The following is a 19,157-nucleotide window of genomic DNA, read 5'->3' as shown; positions in this document are numbered from 1 at the left end:
TAATGCGATAAGCTTTAGATTTCACTAGATATCGCCAGTAAGTAATTGTAAGCTTAATTGCTTGTCATCGGTCTATAAATTTCGACTTGTAAATTTTCTCTCCGACTTGGAAGTTTTTCTGCTATCGGTAATTGAAAAAAATCACCTGACATATACGAGCTCAGCTATTAGCAAAATCCTAATTGCTAGTCTGTATAATCTTCAATATAGAAAAGAAACTTTTGTCTTTGCAGTATTTTTGCACCTGCACTGTTAGAAAATTCACGGCGTCAATAAAAATTTACAGCGATTAGTGTAGAGTTAAACATCGTCGGTGTAAGTCGTTCGATTCTTGACACCAAGTGCTTTCAAAATCAATACCAACACAGTGTCAACTTCTATAGAATATTTTCGGTCTTATATTCAACACCGCATTTCTGACAGTCTGTGCAGCAATGCTTTCGGGAATAGATATGCGTCATTCCAAATGGTCTCGCTTCTCCGACCGTCTTCATGAATATTCAATAAAAATTGACGCAGGCTCGCAGCGACGACGTATAATATTCCGAACAACCAAAAAGGTCCGAGGAAAAATACCACACGTTTCGACCACTAGATGATCCATCGCCTCACTCAACAACGGGCGAATTAGGCAGACCAAAGATAGCGGCCCGTCAGTCGTTGGTCGCCTAAATCATCGAGTATATTGACACGTTGACTCGGCGGACGTTACATCCGTGAACACTGCGAAAAATACCCACCGATCAGCGATAGTTCCCAACTAATATCCGCCTGCGGAGACACGGTGGAGTAAATTGTTGCTCCTACTGTATACCCGTACACCTTATACGTATACCTCGCAGAACAAGAATGCGAGCAACAAGTATTGAGGAGGGAACAAAAAAGAAAACAGAAAAGAAAAATAATGCACAGAATGCCCCGTCTTGCGGCGATAGTGCAACTGCGTAGGACGTATTCTGCGTGTAAAATGTTTAATTGCAAGTGTATTGCAAGGACCGCGATGAGGGGGCGACGATAGAACGCGAATGACGAAACGACGAGGACGACGGTGAGCCCGGTACTCGTGTACTTAAATTACCCCTTCTAACATCGGCTCGATTCGTTCGGCACTTTCCTTGTGCTCGACGTCCGCTGTGATTGAGGCAATTGGAATGTACGGATATAATTAGCTATTGGGGAATTACACGCACCTCGTGCCTACTCCGCAGTTAATACTCATAGCCGAACCGATGTAGCAGACGGTACACGCACACCTGACACTGCAATGTGGCAGTGTCGAAAGTACAGTGTATATAAACTGTATACTTACACACACTGTTCCGCGTCCGATCAGAAACGTGTCTGGTTCTCCGATCATCCGCGTGCGGTAGAGATGGTCTCCAAAACCGTCCGTCCTGCTCGGGCAACTGACACAATTTGAGGCTCGAACAGAGACGGTCGGTTTATTTCCTTATTTCGTGATTACAACAGGCACCTGCCCTACGCTTTTGTTTACAAACAATCAGATCGTCTGGGGCGATCGACCCGAGTATGGCATCGAGCTTTCGTTCGACAAGTCACCGGAGCTTAGATGTGGAGTTGGAGTCGTCGAGTCTTTGGAGGGTTGGGTTTCATGCCGGGAACTTGGTTGTTGCCTTCCATTCCTTTCGTTCCTTTTTTGATTAACTATGTTATCATTTTTTACAGCAGCATAACGCCCACGGTCCGTATACCCGCCGTATGTATAACTATATTTAGCGAAGTGTGCATTTCGCGTTAATATAACTCAGCGGGTGACACACGCAGCACTCTCGCAGTGGAAATTTCCACTAGCGAAATGCATTGGCGTAACTCATCGTGGGTTTGTCCGTTAATGCAACCATCAGGTGTGCCAGTTGGATGATACGCGCGTTGATGTTGCTACGTGTGCTTTTGGAATTGAAGCGACGAAATGAAGCTATCGCAAAAGTATTAGCAACTCGGATCTTATCGCGGTTGATCGATTTAATTTACCCCACTCACAATCAGGTGAAAAAGCACCAAGGTGGATTACTCGCAACGGATAAGGAGTAGCTTTTCGATTTAGCGGTAGACAGAGTAATTTTGATTGATTTTCGCAAATCTGGGTACTTATGTAGGTATGTTTGGATATTGATCAATGTCTATTACCGAGCGAATAGTCTTTCGAGGAAAACTGGAATGAGAAATGATACGGTAGCTGACTTCGACCTAACGACGATGGCGATGGTAATTTGAGCTTTTTTATTCGAACGCGATGTAACTATTTGTGTATATTGAAGTTCGGCATCACTGCAGAACTTGAAAAATTTATCACCAGACGGAGAAATCTACAATTAACGAAGTCGATCGAAAAATATAAAATCAATTCGCTGTGCCAGCAAGTTTAACTTGTCAGTGAACACTCGGAGTGAAATAATTATTACTGTACGAGAAGCAAGAATTTTTGCTCGAGTAACGAATCATTTTTTTCCATGCATGAATCACTCGATCGATGAGTACCGTATGAAAATATTTGCATGTACGGTATATGTGTACCAACAATAATTGTTCTATAGATAATTTCAGCCAGACGTGTTAGAGCACAAACAACAAAATGCGCTTATTTTACAAACAGGAAAGTTGCTGGACTAGCAAAATACACAACGTGTTTATATGTCACAGGGACAGCGAAAATTCACACTGCGGTGTCATGGATTTTTGTGACTTGAAAGAAAAACTGATTTCAGAATTCAGCAATCCAATTAACGAACGGACACAAAATTCAACTTTATAGCCCGCTTGCGAAACTCGTGTTACTTAGCTGTAGCACGTTTTTACTGTCGGCTATCATGAATTATAACACTTTTCCACCTCGGCCAGCAAATGTTTTTTTCCGTGTTTCTCATATCTACAACGATATCACGAGCGATAAAGAGATTGCATCGATGATTTCCACGGTCTTAGCTTACTCACGCTAAACGATGATCCGACGTTTTATAAGTTATTTGATTCTAATCTACACCTCATTTACTAATGTCCGATAACTCCGGACGATAAAAAGGCCATGTGATCTTCCGCTTAACGGCTCGCGTTTCCATTTCGATGAAAAAAAGGGACGCATCTTTATCGGAGTTATTTCTTTTCAACCCACAATCTTGGCATTGAAACCAAATTTCCGGACTGGCAATGAAACAACGAAGTATGACTGATTGTGAGCAACGAAGAAATCTATCAGCATTTTGTTGCGAAGGACGAAGCGTTCTTTATATCCAAATTTCCGTATAGTGACTGTCAAAAAATTGTCGACCACGCTTTCGTACGATCAGTTTTCAAGTTACCCGGAAGTGTCTTTATACATGCTACTGGGATAAGTCTAGGAAGAAATTCAATTCGCTAGAATAATGCTGACTGTAGCTAGATGAGTCCGAAGATAATGTAAGTATAATGAACATTCGTTTAGAGTTTGCCGGTATGCTAATTGGTACGATTAGCATATGTATTATAAGGAAGAATTCAGGTTCAACTTCTGGCTACAGCGTAACGAGTCTAATCGCATACGGAAGAAGCCGCGATTCCAAGCATCAAATGTCCTACTTTCGCGTGCATGCACGCAACTTAATTGGACGTGAACTGGATTGGAATGAGTTTTTAATTACATTTATTGTTAAAAATGGACTCACGAAGTAGGTGCGAGTCATCCACTGCGATTGATTCTTCTTCTCATTCACGCATCAATTTAATTACACTTTTTCCTGCTGTTCATCAGCTCAGGCAACATTTTGGAGAGTTAGAATGTCGAGTTGCAGCCCAGCGATGAAAAATTTTCTAGGAATTTGGAATTTATATAGAATCGATTGGTATCAATACTTATTTTGATTAAATTCGATTCTTAAAATCGTAAGTTACGCATACGTATATCATTTTATTAACCGTTGTATATAGCGGGTATTATAAGTATTGAGTAACTAAATCTGGGAAAGTACGCGAATACTAAGTACAGGAACAGATTTGACGAGTTAATTTAAATTTTCTTTATTGAACATGACATAAAAATTGCAATACATAATAATATATATGATAAATCAATGTCTATTGTAAGCATTCGAAACTTTCGATATATATATATATATATATATTATCATTCATTTATCAATGTATACCTCTACTTTTTCTGTGAATTTCTTATCAAACGCTAACGGGTTATTTTTATATCGACATGTATACAATATAGCTATACAGTATGCCTGGAATGTATGCTTGTACAATCTCACGTTACCCGAGCCACGTTTAGACAGCCCTTGGTCCAGCTGTGTCATGTGAATCTAGATTGAAATTTTCTACGTGAAAGTTTTAGAATTTTTTACTTCGATTCAATTCATTTTTACTATCACTACGATTTATTACTCAGGTTGAGCTGTGGTATATGGGCATCGATCGTAAGTGAGAAGTACACAAGCTAATTAATTACTAAAGTTATAGTCTATGTCAAAAAATAAATACCTATCAATTAGAGGCCATGAAAATTTGAAAATTTTAGTCCCACTTTTAGGAGAGCATTCTTTTCAAATCTTTGACGCAGTTTCGTGGGATTTCGGCAGTGATAATAGTCCGTTACGGTCGAGGAGGAAACGTCGTCCACCTGCTGCTGGGAACAAGTCGACGCGAAAAAAACGCATGTAGATTACTGTGAATGTGAACATATGGGATGGCGGTACATTTAGAAAAACGAAAAAAGAAAATTCAATTTTTCCTACATTCAGTAAAATTGATAGTATTTGAATTAAGTCGGTTTATAGAAGACTCGAATCGATCGGTAAAGATCGTACAGACGATCTGAATGAAAGCTGCTGCTTTGAAAACCGTTTTCCCCCACAACCGTGTGTTCAGAATCAGCTCAAAATGTCCCATTGTAAGGATATATAGTATAGAAATTAAAATGAACATAAAATAAAACAGAAAATAAAGAATCGTTTCTGAAGAATAAATATATAGATCATATCTCGACAAATTCTTAACTCTAGTAACACCGCATGATCAGTTCAATTCAATGGGCTAAGAAATGCGTAGCAAATTTTGGGAGAAAATGTATTCGTGTAAGAAAACGGTTTCAACAAAATTTGCTGACCGAACTTAGCCCAGCACCATACGTCATATAACACCCCATCGGTAATTTTTTAAGCAGTCTTACGGTAAGCGGTAACTATTGAAGATTGTTTGATACCGTACGAAATTTTCACTTCGTTTGAAAACGAAGTGCAGGTGATTCGTGTATCAAAATTCTTCGAAATTCACCGCGAGATTTATGTTTATTATAGGTACATCAGAATAGCTGGTTTATTATAACTGCTTACGCCAAATTCTGGCAACGATTTCGAAAAAGACAAAATCAACGGTTCGAGCGCGGATAATTTTGAACTTGGTAATTTTCAGAAACATGCTTGGCTTAGTTTGTAGAAAAATTTGGAAATCCCCACAAACACGATTCAATAAAGATTGAGTATCTTTGGACTCTTGCCACTCCAGCCATTCGTATCAGCATGTCTCGAGCTCGGACACTGCAGTGTCCTGTGAAATGGCTTTTATAATTTTGGATTTTTTTAAATCGTTGCAAAATAATTCTATCTTAGCTTACGGTATCACAGAGTCACACGCGGTACCAACAAAGAGCGCTCAGTTCGTAAATTTACGAATAAATACATACATACACATTATTTTTCCGAGACACGAATGATTTTAGGATCAGAAATCAAGATTGTGGCCATGATAAATCGAATTTACCTGTATTCAACTCTTGAATTTTATCTAAACTTACTCGCAATCGTTAAAATACTATAGAAATTGCCGTGTGATATAAAAATAGTGAAAAAGGGGGGGAAAAAAAATGGCAGCTGAAAACGAATCAACGTTAATCGCATGATCAAACCGTGCCTGATAATTATCATCGGATTATTCGAGAAATTTTGCAAATCTTCGAACTGCTCTATGGAAGGTACTTTTTAATGATGTGTGTATTGTGTGTGTGTACATATAAATAGGTATAATGTCAATTGTTCAATAAATATCAGTGATCGGTAATAATTTGAAAATATTTTTCAAATGAAACCAGTACACGATGAAGAACGGCGAATAAATGGCTGAATATCATATAAGCAAGCAATTCTATAGTTGTCGTATATGCGTTAGAAATAAAACGATAGTTAGATTGAAGCTTCGTATATTGATTCTGGTTCGAATCGTTTCGCGGATCTATCGTCAGGTTGACTGCCCGCAGTAGCGGGCTATACGATGTATACAGCATATACATAGATACTGATTAATCAATAATATTCAAAATACATACTATGTTAATAAAGGTACGTTAAATTTGAAATCTGCAGTTCTCTCATAATTTTATGTTTTATGTAAATTTATCAATTTTCTTAATCGATTAAAATAAGTCTTTTGCTAGGCTTTCACTCGTCAACAGTCACTCTTACCTATAATATCGTATTGTATTGTATACTAAAAAATCAACTCTGCGAAGCTTTAAAATTTTTTTACATATACAGATAGATGTGCAATATCTTTATCACCCACCCGTCAAAATATTTTTGTATTATATTACACAGATGTATCATAGATTCGGTATACTTATCCGATTGTTCGGATCGCTTCGATCGTCAGCGTCAAGCACGGTTGTTGTCCGTCTCATAATAGTGCGAATAGTTTGCAAAAATCCAAAGTGAAAGGAACCAAGCGATATTCGTACACACCTAAGGACTGAAATTTTCTTTGGCTAGCGTAAAGAAGCTATGAACGTTGCTCGTCTTTCGTTATTTTTCAGAAAACTTTCGAGAACCGATCATCGATCAATTTTCCGTTCTTCAAATGATATTTTTACTTTGCCTTCTACGTAGTAGACGCACTTAGAGACAACGAGGCAAAATCTTGTCAGATATCGAACGGTGAAGCCCCAGAGTTGATCGGAGGGATTGAGAGCAGATGGAAGAGAGAACGGCAGTAAGTTGGGTAAAAGAAAAAAGAAGATAAAAGGAAAAAGAGGGAGAAAGAAGTGCGAGTGTGAGAGACTCTGTGGAGTCGCGACCTCGTCGAAACGACTGACGACCGGTTGTTATGCGTATGTTTGTGTTATTTTTATTTATTTTTTTTCATTTTTGATTAAGCCTTCCGTCAAGACCCGATCTCTTTTCGGTTTCCTCGATACTCAAATATCTTATATTTTATACGAATATACAAGCCTGCAGTTGAGATGTGCATGGGTGCGGTAGCAGCAGCAGCAGCAGCAGAATCGAAGCTTTCATCGGTAAGCCGACGGTGCGAGGTTGATTTTATTTTTTTCTCTGCGGTTTTCCTGTCGATCCGATGACATTGTTCAAGGTTCGACGAGATCCGCAATTTTCCTGGCGCCATTACCGTGCTCTCCTCTTATTCAGTGTGCGTATCGCAGTTTCCGATCGATCGATCGATTGATCTTGACGCAAATCGCAACGCGTCACGAATGCCGGCCGAGAGTCGACGCTCGTCTCTCTCTTTGAAATTTGACGTATCGTGAGGATGACTCCGACGAGGGGGAAGGGACGCGAGGGGATCCCTCGGGATTCCCGTTCACCAGGCGATCGGCGGGTCCGGGTCTGGATCCGGGCAGGAGCGAGCCAAAAATTTGAGACTCGTCCCGGAGCCGGAAGGAGCTGAGGGGCGGCGAAACTCGATTGGTTTCGAACCGGAAACGGGTGGCCGGCCCAAAACCGCTTGACTGTCTCACGAGAGGTTCCGCTGGTCTGACGAATTGTCGTCCGCTTTCTTCAGCGAGCGTTTCAGCTTGTCTACGAGCCTGTTGTGGAACTTGTTCAACGAATTTGAGCTTCCGGTCTTCGGCGGTGAACTGCCGGTGCTCTTGCTCGGACTTTGAAGCGAGCTTTGCGAGGCTCTGGATGAAGTTCGGGAGAACTGGCGAGAGGTCAGCGGAATCGGCCGGTGAGCCGGCGACGTGAGGTAATCGGAACCCGGCGACGTCGACAGCGACGGTCCTTCGGATTTCGAGCACTCCGAAACCTGCAACACAGAAATCCGTTTCCCTTTGTAGAAGAAAATCGGCAAACCCTCCCTGGCTTTCCTGAACTTTTCCGTCTCGTGCGCGAGGTTAGGTGCGACTAAGGAGACGCCGCAAGGTCAAATCAAGCAGGAAGTTATCCTTATTTCGAGATCGGTTACAGGCGGCTGAATCACACGCGGAAACTTTGCCCGAGACGTACAGATGGATCGTTCGAAACATATTTTGGTCCGACGTTCGCCTGTCTGTAAATATATGACGAAGAGTCGTTTCAACGCGAACCATGAGGTTATTATGCTACCTACAAGCGGTTTCGTATTATAAATAAAACCGCCTCGGGTGCAGGAAGAATCTGCTACGGCTGATGGAAAGGCTAAGATACGCGGATTCGGTGAGCGTCCACCTTTCTAGAGTTCGAAAATTTACACGTGATACGGCATGCGCATGTATCTGATGCAAATTCGACTCATTGGTATTGAATTAATTCAGTCTCTGTTTCTTGATCCTGTTGTATATCTGATTTCAATTGATTTGATCAGAATTCAACGAATTTCCGTTTGTATAAAACTTTATTCAATTTTACGGATACAGCTATCGAGATGTAGATGTACCTACGTCAGGCATTAGAATTTCAGTGTAAGAAATTTTTTCACAAGATTTCTTTCCTCCCATTTTTATGGATTATTTTCAATCTTTTTCTACGGTATTTCAACCCCTTCGAAATAATTTTTTATTGTAATTTTGGGTGATAATTTGCGACGCGTTAACGTCAAGTTCGCAGTCTTGTTGCAATTGTAATTACCGTGGAATGAAAATAACTTTTTTCCGAACGCGAAGCAGTTGCAACTTCGATTTAATTCTTTTCACAAGCGATTTCCGGTATCTCGTAGTAGGAACACATTTCTATTATTTCGAATATGTGATTTGACATGTGCATGCAATTCTTTGCAACCGTGAATGTGAGTTTGTTTCGACTCCGTGACTTTGAAGCTCCTTAAGACGCAGTTTATATTTTCGTAATTTTCAACAGAAATTAATATTCGAGTTTTTTTAATATCCTGTTCCTCAAATCTTTTAGTTACCGAGCAAGGCAATCACGTGATCATAATTTTACATACATCACATTATCGTACCGATGCATCACTAATGTCTTCTTTTCAATTTCATGACTTACCGTCCAAATGAATAGCACGTACGAATAGTTACATGCATAATTCCACACCTCGAAATTTATCCAAATTGCGCAATAGCTATAATTTAAAACAAATCCCGTGCAAATTCCGACTGTTGACGAATTAATCATGTTACAAGTATACGTATTGTAATGAAAGATTTAACCGAGAGTGATTTGTAGGTCTAATAATAAGTACAATAAGAAGTTGATATCCGCGTCCTTGTGGCCGCGTGGCACTGTTTATATTTACAGTATCTCAATTAATACCAGGCGCGTATGTGTCTCGTCTCATAATCGCGGTCGATGTTACGACCACTAAACCAAGCGGGTATATGTATATTATGCACCTCCCAGAGTAGGTTACGTACATTTACCTTCTTGAACACATCCGCTGCGAAAGATGATGCGCCATTTAAGGGCGTATCACAAACAAACCGGCGTGCCGTTCGCCTAAATCGCAGTGATTCTCAACTCAATCGGTCATAAGTAGCTCTCACATAATATCATTTGTCAAAGTCAAAGTACGTAGTTCGTACAATACTTGAGGTCGTTAGGAAACGCGCCTATTTGACTATTCTATCAACCGATTAACTAATCGCGATTGGATAGGTATCAGACCGTTGCAAGCAGTCCTAAATCTACTGTGATTTCCCCACGAAAACAGCGATACGGGTGATTTGTGTAAATGCATACGTTGGTAAGTATCGTATGTACGTACATGCCAAGGGTCAAGCTAATCACGGCGTGAGGCGAGTGATCGATAACGTAATTTACATAATATAATACCGTCCATTAGGGACGAGAAGAAGCCAGAAATTTCCGTATCGGAAAATAAGGACTACTTATTGTCTGTAATACAATGCTTTGAAGGTACGTGTATTATTTTCTATATGATTCATGACAATACTGTGACTGTTAGGCGCTTATCTCCTGTACCATAGATGGCTTGTGAGTTGCGCCAACGTTTAAGTGTACTAAAAATATTTGTGAAACAACTCGGGAGTGACAACCGCGTATATGTAACGTGAATAAATAAATATAGTATGTATTTTATTATCATTAGAAGACGAAGCGATCAACAGCGTCAATGTTTTCGTGTGCATAGTTGAAATTGTTTGCACCGGGTATATTTGAGGAAATTATACACTACAGAAATAGATGTGTCTAATTTAGTTAAGGTGTCGGATTTCGAAATAAAAGCTGCAACAATTTCGATGCGTTGGTATGTACGTGAGTAGCTATAAGCGACGATCTATTTCGGTCGGATGAATTTCGCATGAGAATCACTGATCTAAGGAATGCCGCTGCATGACTGTTCCACATCGGCAATCACGGTTTTTGCCAATATCGCACAGACTTTAGCCGAAGTTTACAACCGGCGTCGAATGGCCGATTGCTGTTTGAAAATAATTACAAAATACGCGAAGAAGCGTTGCGTCAGCTGCGCAATAACGATTCGCCGGAATATTGCAGCTCCGTTTACATTGATCGACGATTGCGATTCGCCGTATATTAACATCAGCTACAAGCTGCAGATTTCCGCGACTCGAGTGTATAAAAAAACACTTTCGCGAATCGTATGCGCTGCAAATATTTTGCAACTATACCGGAAGGTGGGATCGAGGAAACGAGACAGTCTTCCGTCAATCTGATCAGGGCCATTTGAACGTGCAAAGTGCCGTTAGAATCTCTGTGCGGCCGGAATGCCAGGCAAGGTTCTAGAAAATTCGTCGAACTGCGGGCAATGCGCTCGGTCGGGAAGGAAGGGATCGCCGGATCCTCTAGCGATGTGAAACTTTCTAAACATGCACCTTGAGCGCACTGGCGATCGGCTCGAAAAGAAAAGACTATGAAAAAGAGAGATGAAATGGAAAAATTCGCGACTGTCGTTAGAGGAAACAGGAAAACGCGATACGTGTGTAAGTTTAAGGTAAACAAACACACTCGCAGACGACTCGCGTATGATAGCACGTGCGACAAAATGGCGTCGCATGTTCAAAACGGTAATTAGACATTGAAGGGAGAGAATTTTACCTTGCGACTGCGACAAGCCTGAGGATTCGAGCACTCGGAGGATCGTCTACTTCGGTTAGTCTTGTAGATATCCCACTCGTTTTTCACAACGGGCATCATAAAGGCCATCTTGATATCCTCTAAAGTTTCTTTCCGGTATAAACGTGAGGCGATGAGGTGTAAAGTATCGAAAAGTCCGTTGCGACACTTTGCGACTAGTCCGAATTTCGGTCAAATTTCGCTCACTTCCTCGAACTTTCGATCCCTCGTAGATTCGCAACTGAACGGCTGATTTTCCGGTGCGGTTAATGTTTTTTCTCGTTTTGTTTATTTTCTCCTTGAAACGTTAGTCGAAACTACGGTGAAACTACACACGTCAACGTACGAATGATGTATGCGCGCGGTCTTTCACCAGCGATAGGGTAAACTCTTCTGAATCGTTGCTTTACGCTTCCTTGCAACACGGCTGTCTGCTCTGGAATGACAACGCCGCCGGCGTGCGCGACGAGGATACCAAACTCGGTTAGAGTGGTGGGGGGAGGAGCCGGGCCATTGGCTCGCGGCGAGGCGGGACTGTGACGTCACACTCGCCCATTGATTTTCCAATGTTGATGTATCTACGACGCACGGTACGGTGTACGAATGACGCGTTTCATTGATTTTCGCCTCCCTTCCGTCTCACTTTTTCAGGTGGAAAAGAGGGAAGGGTGGGGTAGTTGAAGACGATTTAAAGGGTATATAGTGCGTTCTTCCGCGATTGTCCTCAATTTCGTACCTACGTTTTTTTCTCGCTTCTTTATACCTGTTATACATGTTATACTTACAATTAGCGGCAGTTTGATACTCGTGCACACGTGCCGGGCATGATTGAAGTGAATAATTTATACAATATTGCAACCGATCGGCGCCTAAGAATCCACCTGGATTTTAGCACGGCTCTTAATCTTCTGTATAATTTAGCGCAATTAATTTGGATAATTTGATACGCGGAATTATAGATAAGCGACGAAAGAGATACGACAGAAGATCGAGCTTAAGAGCTTTGCTGTTGAACAATCGGCTTCGGGCTAAAACGTGGGTGAGAATATTCATCCGTGATTACGTTTCTCGATAAGATAAAGCCCTGTGACGCGGGCGTTCATTAATAAGCTGGAAAATTAATTTTAACGATATTACGAGAAAATAATTGGCGGATTAAGTAGCAGGTTCAGTTCCGGCACCTCACTTGCCGGGTGCATCTATTATCATACGTTTCGGTCGATAACTTATCGTTTCGCAATCGAGCAGTCTTCAGCAGTCGCTGCTTTACCGGCGCCGCACCAGAATTATCATTGCCGTGCGTAGGACTAACTGAACAGTGTATTTCATACTTGTGGTAAGTAATTTGTGAAAAATTCATCTATTCAGTCTAGCGTTAGTTTCGCTCTCGAAGTTTAACGATTGATAACTCATTTTTCGAAACATTACGTTTGTTACTCGAGAGTAAGAACGGAATCCCATAATGCGAGTACTTGGAGACTTCATGTATTTAGGGATTGTAATGACACTGCTCTGAACCCTGTCACGATACTTGATTTGCGGTGAACTACAGGCTGAAATTGTGAAGAAAATGACATTGTGTTGATATTGTTTTTAATTAGTATTACATTATGCATCATTTAATTTTATTGTACACAATTGCTATGAAAATCATTGCATTCAAAACATCCTGCAGCAAACAATCACGTATCAAGTACTTATAATAAGGGAAAGGCACAAATTCATGAACATAAAGAAAGTGTCAATCAAGTGAAGAGATAATGCATTAAATTTTCATTACAAAAATAGTCTATATTCTTGAGAAATAAAAGATTCCGATTCACATTTTAGTGAAACAGTCCCGAAAGGATCTCTCGCAAGTTTTATTTTAGTAAATTTAATATTCTCAGTTTTTTTTTTTTTTTGTTTTCACCTAATTCAAGAAAAAAATAAAGTTTTTTGTCAACTATTAGTAACACGGACCCGCAGCAGGCGTCCAATAATTTATTTTTATACTGGTTTTACAAAGAGCCGATGAAATTCGCTAATCATGTAAGAGCTTGTAAATTTAACTGTGCGATATTTTGTACAATAATAGTAACCCACAGAACTGGTAATTATGTTGTTTTTAAATCTTGTCATGGCATGTAACAACTTGACCCTGTTTAAAGATATAAAATAAAAAATCAATTGGTGCTAACTAATCTCACAGATTTTCACGCAAACATGAACATTGAACAGCTAGCGAAATAGGGAGTAAGCTGAATCCCGTTTTCTCCACTTACGTATCACCCTATCAGCCTTAAGTTCCGAATATATATTTCCGTAGTGATATACACGTATAAATATAGTAAATATAGATACAACGTCGAACAATACACAAATATTTTTTCAAGACTTATCGTATGCCAGACGCGACGCACAAGCATTTGACAACAGAAGGTCACACATCCGACTTCTTACGTACGCTTGTTCACATTGCTCGTCGACAATGTACCGAGTATTAGCACATTATTTGCAACCTTGACTGTTGTTAAGAATGTCGTAGAATAGTCCGACGGTAATTTGAAATCACATAAATAAAGTCAGGCTTAGCTGTTGAGCGACAGCGTGTCCGACCTCGTGCACCGTCTCCTTACGCACACGTAAATACCAACAGCGACCATAATGACTACCGGTAGGCCTAGTCCAATCGATATAATCATTATTACTAGAAGCGAGAATTTTTCAGCAGGGGGACTCCCGTATCCAATGGTAAATGTCCTGGAACAATGTTTTCGTTGATTATCATACACGCGTCATTCTCGACGCATTTAATAGAATTCTTACCAGGTCGAGTAGTTGCTTTTTTTGTAAAATCCGTCACCTTTGGAGCCAAGAGATACTACAACCTTCTGCATAAGTAGGTTTTCTATGTTGTACCCATAGTATGAGTACAGCAGTGAATTATTCGCGCTTTGTGCATGATTCGCGACAGGGGTCAGCGGGTAATGAATGGCTTCAGTGGAGTTCGTGACGTCTCGTTGCGCATCTGTGTATGAAACGGGCCTCCATTGCAAGTAGCCTTCTCCGATCCGTTTATCGCACATCTCTTCACGATCTACTACCTCGCAGACTGGTGTGGTAATTTCTACCATCTAACAATTTGAAAAGACAACAGAATTCTTTCAGATCTGATTACGAGTAATTTTCCAATACCGTCTATTTAATGTGAAAAGGTGCAGAGGAGCAGATGCAACAATTAGGACTCAAATACCTCAAATATACCAGGTGTGTGTTCGTCATCCAGGGTTTTTTTGACGTCAATTTTCATTGTAGAATTCAGGTTGTGGTCAGCAACGATCAGTAGCTCAACAGCGAATCTGCTGTTTTCAAAAGACGAGTTGGTTTGAAAATTGTCAATAATGATGTCAATCTGCGTCGCGTTTTCAGTGTGTAACATATGTGGCATTATGTCGGAATGATCGAGTTTCCAGAACCTGTTCAGCTGTAAAATAAATGATTCAAAATAAACGACCATTGTTACATTAGTAAATCGTCAACTCACCAAAACTTTGATCGTCCCATTTCTTTGTATACTTCCAGACTTATAGTCAGTTCCCTCCATGCTCAGTTCAAAGTAATCGTTATTTTGAGAATAGGACTTTCTGTCCCATCTGAAGTGTTTGGGGTGTAGTACGTTGATGTTTTCGGGCCTAACATTATCCATGTAGCCTGTATCGTTCACGTCATTGAACTCATATATCTGTTGACAATACGCGATGAAAATAAAATAACAAAGTGAAACGATTGCATAGCACATATCAATAACGAGTGAATATTATCGCACGACACACTTTCCATTCTAAGAACGAAAAATTCATGTTTTCTGTTATTTCCAATCTCCTGAAAGAAGAAAAATTTTCGGTATATGAAGAAGAATAAAAAGACAAAGTATAACACGCACCTTCAACACTGTAATACCAAAAGTGTAACTCGGAGCCTCGGTGAATTTTAACGATTCCTCTTTACCCCAAAGGAACTTCTTCCAGTCGACTTCCAATTGTGCCGACGGAATAGTAACAGCCAAGAGAACAGACGGCTTACCGCTGAAGTCCCAAACATAGTGGAGAGAATCGGTCGAACTTTCAGTGCGCAAGTAGACCGTCGTAACGTTACTACTCTCACAATATTGGCCACAGTTTGGATTGATAGTTACCTGAGACTGAAAAAGAAAAGAAAAAGAATGCTCAAGATAAAAGGAGATAAGTCTTCCTCGCCATAATCATCGGAGATAAATTTGAGAAAAAAAATTGCGCGAATACAAAGCGAAAGGAAATTTTAGGTTATGAAAATTTTTACAAAGGAATTTGCTTTCCCGCGAATCGAGGGGTGTCACATCGTGATGCATTAAACGTGATCAAGCCGCGGTCAGTCGCCCATTGTCACAATCTCTTAAGGCTAACGTCTGTATTCAACAGGTTTTCAAAAAGAACTTCGGTGTCTTTCTCGATCCAGCGAGACGTGACAGGGCGACATTTTAGCCTAATTTGGCGTATTTCGGCGTGTAACTCACTATTTTCGGGGAACAACTGCAGAGCTCGATGATCCCAAGGACGAACAGCAACGTTAGTTGAAGTCCGTAACTGTTCATTTTCGCTGACATAGTCAGTCACACTGTAGCTGCTGACATCGCACAGCACACCAACATTGTTTACATCTGGACTATGAGCTGTCAGCTGATATCAAGCCTGGACTCTCGCCAGCATCCGTGAGACGATGTTACCCGAAGGTTAACGAACCTTGCCGAGGTTCAAATAGGCAGATAAAGCCGGCACGATCCGTTCAACGATTTTACCCGAACTCTAACGAACCTTGCCGAGGTTCAAACGGGCAGATAAAGCTGACACATGCGATGGGATAGAACTTTAATTCGTTTTGCCTTTTTACATCGCACTCTTTACGTGGTCTGCGATACATCAACGTAATTATCTACAGTCTATGAATCACATTCTGCTTCTATTAATAATCATACGTTGTACAGCTCTGTCATTGTTGCGTTCCGCTGATAAGATCCAATAAACTTATGGGGCATCTCTTGTGGAAATTGACGCAATCGTTCATATTCTCGGCATCGATTATTTCCGGCGGGAGATTCTCCGCCGCAGATGTCGATGGTCTGAAAATGAATTGGTCGAGTATCATTGAACGATGAATAAAACCATCGAGATCGGAAATTATATCACGTGACCTCGTCGCGTCGCAGAAAATTCACAACTCCAAGAGGGCTGTATTTAATTACGAAACTCAGTTTGACTGTATCTTTAGAATGATGAATAACAATGAGAAGCAACGAAATAAAAACACAATAGCTGGCACAAACTTTTTTTGTGCCTGTATATATTCCTTGTATAATTCATACAAAATTATTATCTTCCAGTGAAGTTTCAGGCGCTATCTTGCATGCTCGTAAATATATGACGAATCCATCGTTGCTTGGTAAAATAATCAACTTACGTGAATAGTATATGAATAATATCGCCTAGCAAACCATTGTTTCCGACTGGATTGACAGTGGCTTCGCAAATGCTTCTCAGAAGACAAGATCTTCCTGGATATCCAGCCCTTAGAAATATGAATTATTCGTAAGAAGATTGGGTTCATCAAAACACGAAATTCTTCAAAAGGATTCTGAGAAGTGTATAAAATTCTGCAAACCGCCTTTGAGGCCTGGCATGCATAATATGTATAACGTATACTTCACGTAGAACCGTATTTGAGCCTTTTTATTAGTGCAGGAATAATTGGAAGAGGCAAAGAAATATGGGATGTCTACATGCAGATGCGAAGCCATGTTTTAATGGCCAACTTATAATTATACACATATACAATATATATATATATATATATATATATATATATATATATATATATATATACATATACGTATAGAGGAAAAAGGATCTTCTTCAGATGCGCTCTGACGAGTGAAACTTTCTTCGCGGTTTATAACGAGAGGAAAATTAGATTACAGTTGATCCTTTACCGTGAACATTGAACAAATATTTGTTGAATTACCCGTCCAGCTTGCTCTCGATAAGTTGGTATGCCAAACTTCTGTTTATACTTCTTCTGTGAAAAGTTTGCTCGGATTCAGTTTCGGCTACACTTGGAGGATCGGGTAGCAAATAATTTGCCTCAAAGTAGAACGAGAATGTAACAGACCGGTCCGGGATGTCCAGCGGGATACCGATCGCGAAGAATATCTAAAATTCCATTATCGTTCTAATAATAGAAAGCACGACACATACATATGTATTATATAAGTTGTACATTCATGCCAACACAAATTTTTCATACGAACGAAAGAGGGGGTCGGAGAGGAGGGAGGTGAAAGATTTATCACCAAATTCCCATCCTATTCAGGTGACGAGGGTTCAAATGAGAAATAAAGAAAGAAATAAATAATTATTACTCCCATCCCGCTTCCCTCGGGAAACCCAAGAGACCGAATTTGTCTCGTGACGGTAGCGCCGATGTCTTTGACCTTCGACCCAGCTGCACAGTGCGTGAATTGCCATGACAACGCTAGCAGGGTACAACTGAAATTATATAAATTGTTAGTAAATTTTGTCGGTGTCAAGAAAGATTTGCAAAAATTGCTGAAAGTTGTCGATAATTTAAAGCCTAGAAGCGATATAATGGTTCCAGATTTCGTTTTACGAATTCCACAATACATATTTCATATTGTTCCTCGTACATTGGTCCGCTTTTATTTCTGTATCGATTCTTTTATCCCCGTATATTGCAAACTATTTTTCCTACTTTCGTCTAACGCTTTGATCAACGGATAATCTGGTTGTAATGAATTTCCACGCCCGATTCTTTGTCCCTTTCAATTACCTCAGAGTATTGAAGTTACCTGATGCTATCATCTTTTCTGTCGATGTACTTTCAATGCTTGTGAGGTAGAGTATGCACAAGAAACTCGGTAAGCCCGATAAACAAGGCTCGTAATATTTCAGCAACACTCGTTGGACTTTGCGATACATAACAAAGGCATTGGCGAGGTACTCACCTGCGCATTGTTACGCCGTTTAGCAAGCATTGTGCAAGTGCGAACGTTAAATACTTAGGAAACGTTCGGGTAACGGTGAGAGTGCTTTACGCTCTACTGTGAAATAAAAATCGAATCGCGGATTTTAACGCGGATGCATTTAGTCGTAGTAGTTGGCTTGTTCAACTCGAGTTGAAATGCGTTTCGTGTTGTTATCAAGTTTAAAAACAAAAAACAAACAAAAACGAAATCGTCGTTTCCAGCCGGTGATTCGAAATGTGGATTTTCATGTTGCTTTTGAATCACTAGTACGCTCCAACTTTCGAAATTGTCTTCATTGAATAAAAAAACTCAGCAACACAATTAATGGACTTTTCCAAAAGTGAAACGTTTACTTGCAATATCATTACTTGTAACATTCGGCAAACGAGATTTTTCTTTAAAAAAACAGAAAAACAAAAAAAAAAAACGATCACCTGCAGACAGAAAATTCTTTTCGTATCAAAAATAATTTTCACAATACCTTCAATTACAGTAAGAATTCGTGTATTTCTGAGCAATTTCACTCCGCAAGTCTTGAGTTCGCGTGGAAATTCGATGGGTACCTAAAAAGTGAGAATGATCGCCTTGGAAAAATTAGTTGTGAAAAAAATATAGCTGCTATTGTTGAAGGTGTGGATCGATATAACGAAACTTTCGAAGGGGTAGCGAAATTCATTTTTCGAGGGCCGATCGCGTGCCGACAATTAGAGTAAATCCCCGCATCGTTTGCAAAGCTTGCGTCCGCATGTGTGAGCTCATGTACGTGGTAACAACGGAGGTTGTATCAAGTATCTGGTGTCTGGACCGCCGGGAGTCCAGCGCAGCTGCGTTCGACGGGCCGCCCC

At 40.3% G+C, this 19,157-nt stretch overlaps 3 protein-coding genes across 3 annotated transcripts; all 3 read right to left on the bottom strand.

Moving 5' to 3' along the window:
• Positions 1–3,995: 3,995 nt before the first annotated feature.
• On the bottom strand, positions 3,996–11,711 carry LOC124185449. The gene is made up of 2 exons (XM_046576237.1): positions 11,238–11,711; positions 3,996–8,031 (listed from the first exon to the last, which is right to left on the bottom strand). The coding sequence occupies exons 1-2, from the start codon at positions 11,343–11,345 to the stop codon at positions 7,738–7,740; spliced, it is 402 nt and encodes a 133-aa protein (XP_046432193.1). The 5' UTR covers positions 11,346–11,711; the 3' UTR covers positions 3,996–7,737.
• Positions 11,712–12,831: 1,120 nt separating this feature from the next.
• Positions 12,832–15,956, bottom strand: LOC124185444 (glycosylated lysosomal membrane protein-like). Its single transcript, XM_046576233.1, has 6 exons — positions 15,790–15,956; positions 15,181–15,438; positions 14,782–14,979; positions 14,491–14,721; positions 14,064–14,371; positions 12,832–13,997 (listed from the first exon to the last, which is right to left on the bottom strand). The coding sequence occupies exons 1-6, from the start codon at positions 15,877–15,879 to the stop codon at positions 13,826–13,828; spliced, it is 1,257 nt and encodes a 418-aa protein (XP_046432189.1). The 5' UTR covers positions 15,880–15,956; the 3' UTR covers positions 12,832–13,825.
• A 255-nt stretch (positions 15,957–16,211) lies between these two features.
• LOC124185446 lies at positions 16,212–18,245 on the bottom strand. Its single transcript, XM_046576235.1, has 5 exons — positions 18,117–18,245; positions 17,689–17,815; positions 17,292–17,479; positions 16,731–16,838; positions 16,212–16,392 (listed from the first exon to the last, which is right to left on the bottom strand). Exons 1-5 carry the CDS (start codon positions 18,146–18,148, stop codon positions 16,263–16,265), a joined length of 585 nt encoding a protein of 194 aa, XP_046432191.1. The 5' UTR covers positions 18,149–18,245; the 3' UTR covers positions 16,212–16,262.
• Between the last annotated feature and the right edge of the window lie 912 nt (positions 18,246–19,157).

This window comes from Neodiprion fabricii, chromosome 6, assembly GCF_021155785.1.
Source record: "Neodiprion fabricii isolate iyNeoFabr1 chromosome 6, iyNeoFabr1.1, whole genome shotgun sequence".
Lineage (NCBI taxonomy): Eukaryota > Metazoa > Arthropoda > Insecta > Hymenoptera > Diprionidae > Neodiprion > Neodiprion fabricii.
The sequence above is the reverse complement of the archived record's forward strand: the minus strand, read 5'-3'. Positions and strand labels throughout refer to the sequence as shown.

What these genes read in the sequence shown, in the direction of transcription:
- LOC124185449 (XM_046576237.1), bottom strand. Translation starts at nt 11,345, where the DNA reads ATGGCCTTTATGATGCCCGTTGTGAAAAACGAGTGGGATATCTACAAG. An exon ending in AGGCTTGTCGCAGTCGCAAG is followed by an intron (nt 8,032 to 11,237) that starts GTAAAATTCTCT and finishes TCTGTGTTGCAG; the next exon opens with GTTTCGGAGTGCTCGAAATC.
- LOC124185446 (XM_046576235.1), bottom strand. Translation starts at nt 18,148, where the DNA reads ATGATAGCATCAGGTAACTTCAATACTCTGAG. An exon ending in CCGAGGGAAGCGGGATGGGA is followed by an intron (nt 17,480 to 17,688) that starts GTAATAATTATT and finishes ATGGAATTTTAG; the next exon opens with ATATTCTTCGCGATCGGTAT. An exon ending in ATTATTCATATACTATTCAC is followed by an intron (nt 16,393 to 16,730) that starts GTAAGTTGATTA and finishes ATTCATTTTCAG; the next exon opens with ACCATCGACATCTGCGGCGG.
- LOC124185444 (XM_046576233.1), bottom strand. Translation starts at nt 15,879, where the DNA reads ATGTCAGCGAAAATGAACAGTTACGGACTTCAACTAACGTTGCTGTTC. An exon ending in GCAGTTGTTCCCCGAAAATA is followed by an intron (nt 15,439 to 15,789) that starts GTGAGTTACACG and finishes TTTCTTTTTCAG; the next exon opens with TCTCAGGTAACTATCAATCC. An exon ending in ACACACCTGGTATATTTGAG is followed by an intron (nt 14,372 to 14,490) that starts GTATTTGAGTCC and finishes TCAAATTGTTAG; the next exon opens with ATGGTAGAAATTACCACACC.